We start from the raw sequence: 12,393 nt of genomic DNA on the forward strand, positions 1-12,393 counted from the left end.
AAGGTTTTAACCAATAACGTAGCGTCACAACCCTTGTAAAACAAACGAAGTAGCCCCCGAGACAATTAGACAATAGTGTTGACAACTCTTATCTTTAAAAAAAACCTGTACTATTTGTGTTGACAACATTTTATTTGCTGCAGTCTTGCCTCGTGCTTTGTTCAAAATGAAGCAGTTGAGGAATGATAACAAGAGTTACCTCCCCTGCACTGCAATACAAATTCTATTTCACAATATGAAATAGATCTTTATTCTCGTAAATATACTTATTCTCGTAAATATAATTATTCTCGTAAATATAATTATTCTCGTCTTCCGACAAGTTATTATTTGTGTCTTCAAATTAATTTGTACCATTCAAATGTCAACCGAACCATTTCAGACTTCACGTCTAACCGTTTCACACATAGTCCGTGCAGAGCAATAACAGGATCAAAGTAACAATTCTATCACATGTAAAGGCGTGCACGAGCTTATTCGCGCGTATTGGAAAACTGTTCGTTTGCTTTATTTGAGAAGATACTGATATTACACTATAAAATTTGTCAATTTTTTCTTTGAAAATTCTGACAAATTGGTAGCTCTTCGGGAAGGTTGATCATATCGCTTACCCTGTTTGTGTATTGTACGTTTTTATAATAGCTAGCAAATAATTTATTATACCTGAATACTTTCTGAAAGAACATATAGCTCGTTATTAGATGTTAGTTTTTAATAGGCCTTTTTTTTTTATGATAGTCGGATATCAATCACGAGGTTGGACAGGCGACCCTACTTCTTTCCACGTACAACCGGGGATTCGAAACCACGCCAGTCGACTCAATGACAGACTTTATGATACAGCGCACGCACGCTAACCATTCAGCCATCCAACCCCCCCTTAACATGTATAAATAGAATTGACAGCTGTCCTTGTCAGATCCTCCGTCCTGCACCATAGACAAGGGGGAATCACGCAGCAATATCTGGATAAACTTTCCCGGCCAATGCAGGGATCGAACACCCGACCTCCAGGCTAGCGAGCCAGCGTCTTACCCACTTAGCCATCGTGCCCCTCAACGAACGCAGCTTTGAAACAAACAGCATTGTAATTTTATATTAATACTATAAATCGAAATTTTGTTACTATATATTATTATAGTGCGCCCTTCCATGTAACTTACTTAGGGACACTTTACAAAGTGACAATTTAATCTTAAAAAAATCAAGATTATGGACATGTATCGTCGGTTAAAGCCCGTTTAAATAACAGTGTTTTAAATAGTTTGTTTTAAAGAATATAGATATGTACAACATCTTAAACTAAATGGTAGATTATTCCATAAAACAGATACGCCTGTATCAAGAGATCGTTTGTTACTGGTTGCAGTAAATTTTACTATACACGTTTCTATGTATTCATTCTATTTACATGCCATAAAAAGTTTTAACCATAAATTACCTTATTTTTCAGTTTGCACGATGTTTTAAGTTAGCGAAAACAGTCAATGAATAAATCTATAAACAAAATTAACAACCGTAATTCAGACAGCAACTTCTAATACACATTTTGGTTGAAATTAATAATCCGCGTGTAGCTTGTTAATTAGTTTATTACTTTATGACCCCAATCAAGTATCAAAACACCACATTTGTTACGCAACACCTAGAGGTCAAGGTTTTCAAACATTCTGATCAATCAACCATAACAAAAAGATGGCAATACTTTCCCCCAGTTTGACTGTATTTACAGGATACTAGTGCTCTAATATTGTATTTTAAAAAAAACAATTGGAAATGTAGACGGTGTTATTGATGAACTATTTAAATGTTAACATCATGTCCCAAGTAATTATATCGTCTAGTTCTATCGGGAGCAGATCTATCGTTCAGTAATTATAAGTTTATGGAACTTTAAAATCTTCGCTGAATCCTTGGGACAGATACAATACCATGCTGATTTTTATTTTTCATTTCGGCGCCAACGGCTCGACCTTCAATGCATACCACCAATCAAAGGTCAATATGTGAACTTGCGCGTTTAATGAAATGAAATAATGTCTAAAATGATTATAAAATAAACCTGATATTGCTCTCTGATGTGACTGGGTTATTTCAGGTGCCCGTCGTAACAATAAGAAGACAGTACATGTATATTTACATACGGCAAATTTGACTTATTCGCTATATACCCGGGGATATTCAAATTGGGTCTACCTGTTCGATATTTATAAATGACGACATTGCGATAGACTAAAGTCAATATTTCTATTTTATTAAATGCAACTTTATCTATAAGTAGCGTGACTATATGGTACGCAGTATAAACGTCAGGTATAGTCGAAAGAATAGAAGACAAGTTGTAAGACCTGCCTTTAATTATACAAAGACCTGCGTAAAACACACGGTCGAATGATAAATCCCACGGTAAAACAGTTTTACTTCCCAAATTTTGATGTAACATGAACATGTCAGATAAAGCCTGTTGCTCCTTGATTATACTCCTTTTGATGCAGTTATCGCAACTAGCGAGAAAACACGCCAATTAAACAATACATAACATTGACATTCATTTTTTACCGGTTGGTTAATTAACACACCTCTACTGAAAACTCACTGTCACACAGTTTTTCACCCCTAGCGTTAATTAACTCACCTCTCAGACATTTTTCACCCTTGTTAATTAACACACCTTATTTACAGTTTTAACGCAGTAATACTGAGTAATAGTCGGAAAATTAATTTTCTTTCGATACATGTACAAATAACAACGATGATTGAGAATTATAGGGTGGATGGGCACAGATTCAACCTTTAGCAGTTCTCAGTGTATGTACTCTTACAAAATAAAATTTTTGATGATATATATTGCTGTTCTTATAATCTATTAGATCTATGTTTTTATGGCTCAGTATTTATTATATATTTAATATTTATAGCACTAGGCCTAGCACTAGACGATGACTCATATCGACATCGTATGAGAACTCGTAGCAGACGACGTGACGTAGACTGAGCTCTTTTTCTTCAGGAATGCTGAATTTTTTTAATTCCTCAATAGTCCCTAAAATTAAAAACCCTGTATATGACCTACTCTGGGTACCATATCCACCACTCGGATGTTTACATTTTCTTCTGTTCAACTGCGAAACGTCTTCTTTGGCCGCCATGTTTAGTGACATTACAGACAAACCCCAAGATGAAGTGCACGACCTACTTTTTATGCAAATGAAGCAGTCGCCACGCTGTGTATTTTTACTCTGTGGTATCCGTAGCGACATGACTGACCTAATTAATTCAATGTCGGTTCCATCATCTCAAACTCAAACAAATCGCCAACGGTAAATCCAGTTAATTTCTATACGCCCACATTTTCATGTGGACGTATGTTGTCATCGCCCCTGTCTGTCCGTCCACAATTTGTTTGTGGACACTCTACAGGTCACAATTCTTATCCGATTTTGACATGTATGGGATTAAAACTTCATGGCCCCTGTTTGTACGAAAAATTACGTTTTTAGCTTGTGCACCCTATAAAGGTCACAATTTTTATCCGATTTTGTTGAAACTTGAAATGTAAGTTTATAACCCAAAGATCTTGGTTCCTTTCGATATTCGCGCCCCCGATTGTAAGAAAAATCGCGTTTTTGGCTTGTGGACCCTATAGAGGTCATAATTTTTATCCGATTTAAAAAAAACGTATTAGTATATCACCGTTACACCCTAAGGACGGCTGAGTTCGAATTTCGTGAAAATTGACCCAAAACTGACAGACAGTTCTCAAATAGCGTAAAAATATGGTATATCAAGGTTGTGGACCCTCTAGAGGTCAGAATTTTCTTTTGATTTTGATGAAACTTGAAATAGATCTTGGTTCCTTTCGATATTTGCGCACATCGGATCGTAACTTCCTGAATTATGGCCCCTCATTGTACGAAAAATCACTTTTTGTTTAGCTTGTTCTCTATCCATCTCTTGTAAAATGTGGGCTTATCCTGCCTGGCAGCCGCTGGTTATCTGATTTTGTTGAAATTTGAAATGTAAGTTTTTAACCCAAATATCTTGGTTCCTTTCAATATTCGCGCATATCGGGGTGTAACTTCCAGAATTATGGCCCCTGATTGTACGAAATATAACGTTTTTTTAGCTTGTGGACCCTATGGTGGTCACAATTTTATTCCGATTTAAAAAAACGTTTGAATTGCATGTTTATAACCTAAAGAAATTGGTTCCTGTCGATATTCGCACATATCTTCTCGTACCTTCCGGAATTATGGCCCTTGATGTTGTGAAAAATCGTTTTTTGTTTAGCTTGTTCTCTATCAATCTCTTGAAAAAAGTGGTTGTATCCTGCCTGGCAGCCGCTGGTTCTCTGCTACCATTGGTCTATTGCAAGGATGCTACTTCGCCTGTATATTCCGGAAATGTCCTACGCGATTTTACAAACGTCCGACTCCAGGAATATGCCCAATCAGTTATGAAGATGTATGGTGAATAATATTCAAAATTCCTAAAAATATTTACTGTACTTAGTGTATAACATCTACTCGTCTCGTTTATCATTCATAGGATAATAGGTAGGGTGCCCCACCATAAATAAATATCTCCAAATAGCTTGACAATTAGACGACAATATTTATATATATATATATATATACCAATCTTTAAATTTATTTGGCACATTCATAGTCATTAAATAAATGGCCATGTTGTACTTAATAGGCTATGACCATTTAACCATCGATAAATAATAGACTGAAAAATGGTTCCGAGTGTCGTCCATAACATACAGGCACAGTGATGGGATTTTGCCTGTATATTCCGGACATGTCCGACGCTATTTTCCAAACGTCGTAAATTGTCCGACCAGGAATATGCCGAATCGGACATCAAGACATGGTAAATAATATTCAAAATTCCAAAATTAATATAGTGTACTGAGTGTATAACTACCACTCAACCCCGATTATCGTTGATAATAGACTGGATTGATTCAGTAATTAAGTGATCAACGTATTTATCGTTTTATACGGTCTATACACATTTTGTGCAAAATGTGAAATATGTATGAAGTTTGTAGATCCAGATTTTTTCCGAATTTTGGTATGCATAAAAACTAAACTTTATAATAAACAAAATATAAATCGGTGTCATACACTGTAGAATGAGCCCTAATGATTTTCCCTCTTGCCTGTCCGTCCATCTTATGCATAATGTCGTGGTTATATCAAATAGTGAATTTCAACAAGGATATTATTGTCTTGTGGACGACTTAGATGCTGTGGGTGTATGTTTAGCAGAATAGTAACCTATCTTTAGTGCCCCTTAAATGTGCCTTGATAGAACTATCAATAAAGTGCTACAAACATGCAGGTTGAGAACTTACTTCAAGAATATGAATGGATAACAGAAGAAAAAAAGTTTTTTGGGCAGCCTAACACTGGTTATGATTTTAAAGTACATGACCCAAAAGAAGCAGGTAGGCGGATCTCTAGATTGACAGAAACTAAAGAGAAACTATCAAAAAATGTGAACATGAGAGCTATGAACATGTTGGGAAAAGCTGAAGAACAGGTAAAATTTATTTTTATACACCAACATTTTAGAATGAGCATTATGTTATCACTCATGTCTATCAGGCAACAATTTCATTGTTATCATGGTAGAGGCTTCAATTTTCAAGCTACAATTGAAGCCTTGGGGTCATGGGAGGATGAACCATATCACCTTTCATCGTACATATCGAACCATAACTTCCCGAGTTATGGCCCCTGACTGTACGAAAAATCGTGTTTTTAGCTTGTGGTCCCTCGAGAGGTCACAATTATTATCTGATTTAAAAAAAACGTTTGAATATATCACCGTTACACCCTAAGGATGGTTGAGTTTGAATTTTATGAAAATCAGACAAAATCTGCCGGACATCATGGTCGCCCCTCGTACGCAAATAGTGTAAACATCTGGTATATCAAAGTTGTGGACCCTCTAGAGGCCACAATTTTGGTGTGATTTTGATGAAACTTGAAATGCAAGTTTATAACCCAAGATCTCGGATCCTTTCAATATTCGCGCATATCGGATTGTAACTTCCTGAATTATGTATGGCCTCTGATGTTACGCATAATCGCGTTTTTACCTTGTGGTTCCTCTAGAGGTCACAATTATTATTCGATTTAAAAAAAAACAACGTTCGAATATATCACCGTTACTCGTAATGTTTGTTGAGTTCGAATGTCGTGAAAATCGGGCCAAAACTGCCGGACAAAATGGCCGCCCCTCGTATGCAGATAGTGTAAACATCTGGTAAATCAAGGTTGTGGAGCCTCTAGAGGTCACAATTTTGATCCGATTTCGATGAAACTTGAAATACATATTTATAACCTAAAGATATTGGTTTCTTTCGATATTCGTGCATATCGGATCGTAACTTCCTGAATTATGGTCTTTGATTTAACAAAAATTCATGTTTTTAGCTTGTAGGATCACAATTTTTATCCGATTTAAAAAAAAAATGTGTAAATATATCACCATTACACACTAAGATCTTGGTTCCTTTTGATGATCGTGGATACCCAAACTTAACTTCCTGGATTATGGCCCCTGATTGTTCGAAAAATCAAATTTTTAGCTTGTGGATTCTCTGGAGGTCACAATTTTTTTCCGATTTTAAAAACCGTTTCAATACATCACCATTCTTCCATAATGAAGGTCGAATTCGCATTTCGGGAAAATCGAAATAAAACTGCCCGACAAAATGGACGCTCTTTGTAGCAAATTGTGTAGAAGTGTGCAATACGAAGGTTGTGGACCCTCTAAAGGTCACAATTTTTATTTGGATTTGATGAAACTTAAAACATACCTTTTTATCTCAAAGATCTCGATCCCTTTTGATATTTTCACATTTCAGGCCATAACTTTCTTAGTGTTGAAACTACTATTCGGATATGCGTTAACGGATACAAAATAAGGGTTATCCGAATCATTTTACTATCCGTTTACTATTCGTTACAATATATTCTGACATTCCGTATGGCGTATAGCCATTTTTACATCTGATTACTTTGAAATTTTCCCGAATGCAATTGATCACATACGCAGCTCTGAGCATAAATGTCAATATTATGCGTATTATTTAGTGATAGTAACTAATAAAATTATGAATGCAGGGCAACGAAAACAGTAGTCTAAATAAAAAAACTATTCATTCATTCCCTTCGCTAGTTTACGGCATACGAGCTTAGACCGTGTTTTGACTTCCCGCAATGAAATTTATTCATAACGACCTAGGTCACGTATATTCCCATTCACTGATTGGTTATCAAAATGAGGCAAACGACCTAGCTTGGCAGAATAAATGGCAATTCATGTTGATTGAGCAAAATGATAAATGGGAGGGCTGTGGATTACAGGAGTAGTTATACTATACAAATTTCTTCACCTCATTGATTTTTATACGCCCACATTTTCATGTGGATGTATTATGCCGTCACCCCTGTCCGTCCGTCCGTCCACAATTTGTTTGTGGACACTCTACGGGTCACAATTCTTATTCGATTTTAACAAAACTTGAAATATAGGTGTATCTCCAAAAGATCTCGGCTGCTTTCGATATTGGCATGTATCGGAACGAAATTTCATGGATTATGGCCCCTGTTTGTACAAAAAATCACATTTTTTTGGCTTGTGGACCCTATAGAGGTCACAATTTTTATCCGATTTTGTTGAATCTTGAAATGTAAGTTTATAACCCAAAGATCTCGGTTCCTTTCGATATTCGCGCATATCGGACCGTAACTTCCTGAATTATGGCCCCTGATAGTACGAAAAATCGCATTTTTAGCTTGTGGACCCTATAGAGGTCATAATTATTATCCGATTTAAAAAACTGTAGTATTATATCACCGTTACACCATAAGAACGACTGAGTTCGAATTTCGTGAAAATCGGCCTAAAATTGACAGACAAAATGGCCGCCGTTCGTTCTCAAATAGCGTAAAAATATGGTATATCAAGGTTGTGGACCCTATAGAGGTCACAATTTTTAGCCGATTTTGTTGAAACTTGAAATGTAAGTTTATAATCCAAAGATCTCGGTTCCTTTCGATATTCGCGCATATCGGACCGTAACTTCCTGAATTATGGCCCCTGATTGTACGAAAAATCACATTTTTAGCTTGTGGACCCTATAGAGGTCACAATTTTTATCCGATTTAGAAAAACGTATTATTATATCACTGTTACACCATAAGGACAACTGAGTTCGAATTTCGTCAAAATCGGCCCAAAATTGACAGACAAAATGGCCGCCGTTCGTTCTCAAATAGCGTAAAAATATGATTGATTTTATATTTATACACCGTGTTAACACCTTTGTATAGTCGTTTCGATTGACTTTTGATTAATAATACAGAGTGTAAGGTCTTGAGACGAAGAAGTATATTGATTTTCAATGATAACAGCTAAATCCATGGTATTAGATGTTTTTATACGCCCACATCAGGGCTCTATAAAAGTTGAGTGTGCCTGAGCACACACTTGAAAATGTGCCTGCAGGGTCATACTCAAAAGGAGAGTATTCAATTGCCAGGTTTTTAATATGATTGTGGGGGCGGGGGGCTTACGAAAGCTTCTTGGGTTGGACTCGGCAGAAGAAGAAATTATAAATAATTTTTAGTACCCTTTTTATTATGGTTTCTAAATTGTATTATTGTATTATAGATTACTTTAATAATAAAGATTATGTTTGATGTGCATATTGTTGTTGTTGATATAAACATAGAATAGATGCCTACCGGCTTCAAACAAGTTCATTAAATCCCTTTGCGCAGCCAGGTTGTCATTCGTTAAACTTAACTTCCGGTATAATTCGGATACTAACAAGAGTTGTTTCCCTTGACGATGACAAGATATTCTTGCACCGTAACTAAAATAACTGTTGTTCTGATGAGGCCTAAATTATTTTCCAATATTCCACTTACAGTGTATTTAAATTACTACACGGTACTTGTGTTTAGGGGTTGCCGAGGTCACAGGTGATAGTTCATACGTCGCGTGCTATTCAATTTAATCATCGGCTGGCATTCTACTAGAATTGTCACTAAATTAAGCAGAGGTCACAGGTGATAGGTCATAAGTCACAGGTGGAATCGGTAACGTCGCGTGCTGATGTTTTTATCATCGACTAGCTTTTTCTAGTAAATTATAATATACGGTAATCAAAGTAAACAAAAAAAAAAAACAACAATAAAAATAAATAGTATTCTTTATTTTACATGATTTACGTGACAGTAATAATTTTTAAAAATGTGCCTGCAAAAAAAGTTTTTTAACGCAAATGTACCTGCACACGCCGTGCGCATGTGCACGGAAATATCGATGCCTGGCCCACATTATAACCCACAGATCTCGGTTCCTTTCGATATTTGCGCATATCGGACCGTAACTTCCTGAATTATGGCCCCTGATTGTACGAAAAATCGCGTTTTTAGCTTGTGGACCCTATAGAGGTCATAATTTTTATCTGATTTAAAAAAACGTATTATTATATCACCGTTACACCCTAAGGATGGCGGAGTTCGGATTTCGTGAAAATCGGTTCAAAACTGACAGACTAAATGGCCGCCCTTCGTTCTCAAATAGCGTAAAAATATGGTATATCAAGGTTGTGGACCCTATAGAGGTCACAATTTTTATTCGATTTTGTTGAAACTTGAAATGTAAGTTTATAACCCAAAGATCTCAGTTCCTTTTGATATTCGCGCATATTGGACCGTAACTTCCTGAATTATGCCCCCTGATTGTACGAAAAATCGCGCTTTTAGCTTGTGGACCCTATAGAGGTCATTTTTATCCGATTTAAAAAAACGTATTATTATATCACCGTTACACCCTAAGGACGACTGAATTCGAATTTCGTGAAAATTGGCCCAAAATTGACAGACAAAATGGCCGCCATTCTTTCTCAAAAAGCGTAATAATATGGTATATCAAGGTTGTGGACCTATAGAGGTCACAATTTTTATCTGATTTTGTTGAAACTTGAAATGTAAGTTTATAACCCAAAGATCTCATTAGTTTCGATATTCGCATATATCAGACCATAACTTCCTGAATTATGGCCCCTGATTGTACGAAAAATCGCGTTTTTAGCTTGTGGACCCTATAGAGGTCATAATTTTTATCTGATTTAAAAAAACGATTTAGCATATCACCGTTACACCCTAACGATGGTTGAGTTCAAATTTCGTGAAAATCGGCCCAAAACTGACAAAATGGCCTCCCCTCGTACTCAAATAGCATAAAAATATGATATATCATGGTTGTGGACTCTAGAGGTTACAATTTTCTTCTGATTGTGATGAAACTTGAAATGTAAGTTTATAACCCAAAGATCTCTATTCCTTTCGATATTTGCACATATTGGACCGTAACTACCATATTTATGGATCCTGATTGTACGAAAAATCGTGTTTTTAGCTTGTGGACCCTATAGAGGTCATAATTTTTTTCCCATTTAAAAAAACATTTGAATATATCACCATTACAGCCTAAGGATGGTTGAGTTCGAAAACAATACTGAATACAAAAATGCAAACTAAGAAAAGTGTAATTCATCTCGAAAGACATCCGTCTGCTGACTGAATGACGTAACGTGAAAGGCAGTAGGTTGCCAGATGACTTCAAATGTAATAAAAACCATTATAAAAAGGACGATAATCCAGTTAAGATAACGCCAAAAGGTTAATAAACTATCGATTTAGGAACTAATTTGTAATATTCTGCTATGTAATTGCACAAAATAAAATACGTAATACATACATCTACAAGAAATGCAAAACAGGTATGCTGAAGAAGCCGCACTATGAAAGTATTTATATAAATTAAATGCATGTTTATAACCCGAAGATCTTGGATCCTTGCGATATTCGCGCATATGGGATCGTAACTTCCTGAATTATGGCCCCTGGTTGTGCGATAAATCGCGTTTTTAGCTTGTGGTCCCTCTAGAGGTCACAATTTTTATCGGATTTAAAAAAAAACGTTTTATTATATCACCGTTACACCCTAATGATGGTTGAGTTCGAATATCGTGAAAATCAAACCAAAACTGTCGGATAAAATGGCCTCCCCTTGTACGCAAATAGTGTAAGAATATGGTATATTAAGGTTGTGGATCTTCTAGAGGTCACAATTTTCATGCGATTTTGATGAAACTTGGAATGCATGTTTATATCCCAAAGATCTTGGTTCCTTTTGATATTCGTGCATATTGGATTGAACCTTCTTGAATTATGGCTCCTGATTGCACGAAAAATCACATTTTGAGCTTGTGGTCTCCATAGAGGTCACAATTTTTATCTGATTTAAAAAAACATTTTAGTATATCACCATCACACCCTAATGATGGTTGTGTTCGAATTTCGTGAAAATCGAACCAAAACTGTCGGATAAAATGGCCTCCCCTTGTGTAAGAATATGGTATATTAAGGTTGTGGATCTTCTGTTCTAGAGGTCACAATTTTCATGTGATTTTGATGAAACTTGGAATCCATGCTTATATCCCAAAGATCTTGGTTCCTTTTGATATTCGCGCATATCGGATCGAACCTTCCTGAATTGTGGCTCCTGATTGCACAAAAAATCGCATTTTGAGCTTGTGGTCTCCATAGAGGTCACAATTTTTATCTGATTTGGAAGTGGCAGCAATAAAAGTATCCGATTACCAGCTACAGCACTGGGTATTCAAACAATAAAGTAATAGACACAAACACTATTATATATCATAATATTCATTTGTGTCTTTTTCCAGATCAGAAAAGCAACAAAAACACTGCTGTTTGTGAAAATGTCATTTGATAAATAATAAAATTAGCATTATACAAGTGAAATTCCAAAATTAATGGAAAATAGCAAAACATTATGGGAAATAATACTGAATGTGTGTTGGGCTTAACAAAACGATCATGAAATGGCCAAACACATCCAAACACGTCTCCTATGGGGAGATGTCGTGCCCAACACTAGGGAGAACGTAGTGACCCCACGGGGATCCAACAGTGAACCCAACAAACCAACTGGATAACATACCCTGGGCAGCCTACATTGACGTCAGGATGAGTTGATTACAACTCGGGTGTGAGGCTAACATCCAAGCTTCAAAAACAATCCAATAATCTAAAGGTCAACCCGGATAACCGACCCTGATCAGGGGAAGTTAGATAGAACTTAGAAGTCAAGAGGATAAAGCAGGTAATCTAATATAAGATTGGACAGCTAAGCTCTTCCACCGACCTAAAACACGAATTTGGTCTTCAGAGAGACCGGCCATAAAAGTAAGGGTGTGACGATTAGTCGGTTTAGTCGGAGTCGGTTGGGTTTTACCTACAAACCGGTTCAAGTTTTGGGAAATCGATA

At 36.3% G+C, this 12,393-nt stretch overlaps 1 protein-coding gene across 1 annotated transcript in view; it reads left to right on the forward strand.

Annotated features, from left to right (window-relative positions):
- Positions 1-12,393, forward strand: part of LOC130012447 (structural maintenance of chromosomes protein 2-like) — a 140,051-nt gene that overhangs the window by 81,353 nt on the left and 46,305 nt on the right. The window contains exon 6 of the mRNA XM_056100419.1: positions 5,353-5,553. Coding sequence (XP_055956394.1) covers positions 5,353-5,553 — 201 coding nt within the window. The remainder of the gene's footprint in view (positions 1-5,352; positions 5,554-12,393) is intronic.

Source organism: Patella vulgata, chromosome 4 (assembly GCF_932274485.2).
Source record: "Patella vulgata chromosome 4, xgPatVulg1.2, whole genome shotgun sequence".
In the NCBI taxonomy this organism is placed as follows: Eukaryota; Metazoa; Mollusca; class Gastropoda; family Patellidae; genus Patella; species Patella vulgata.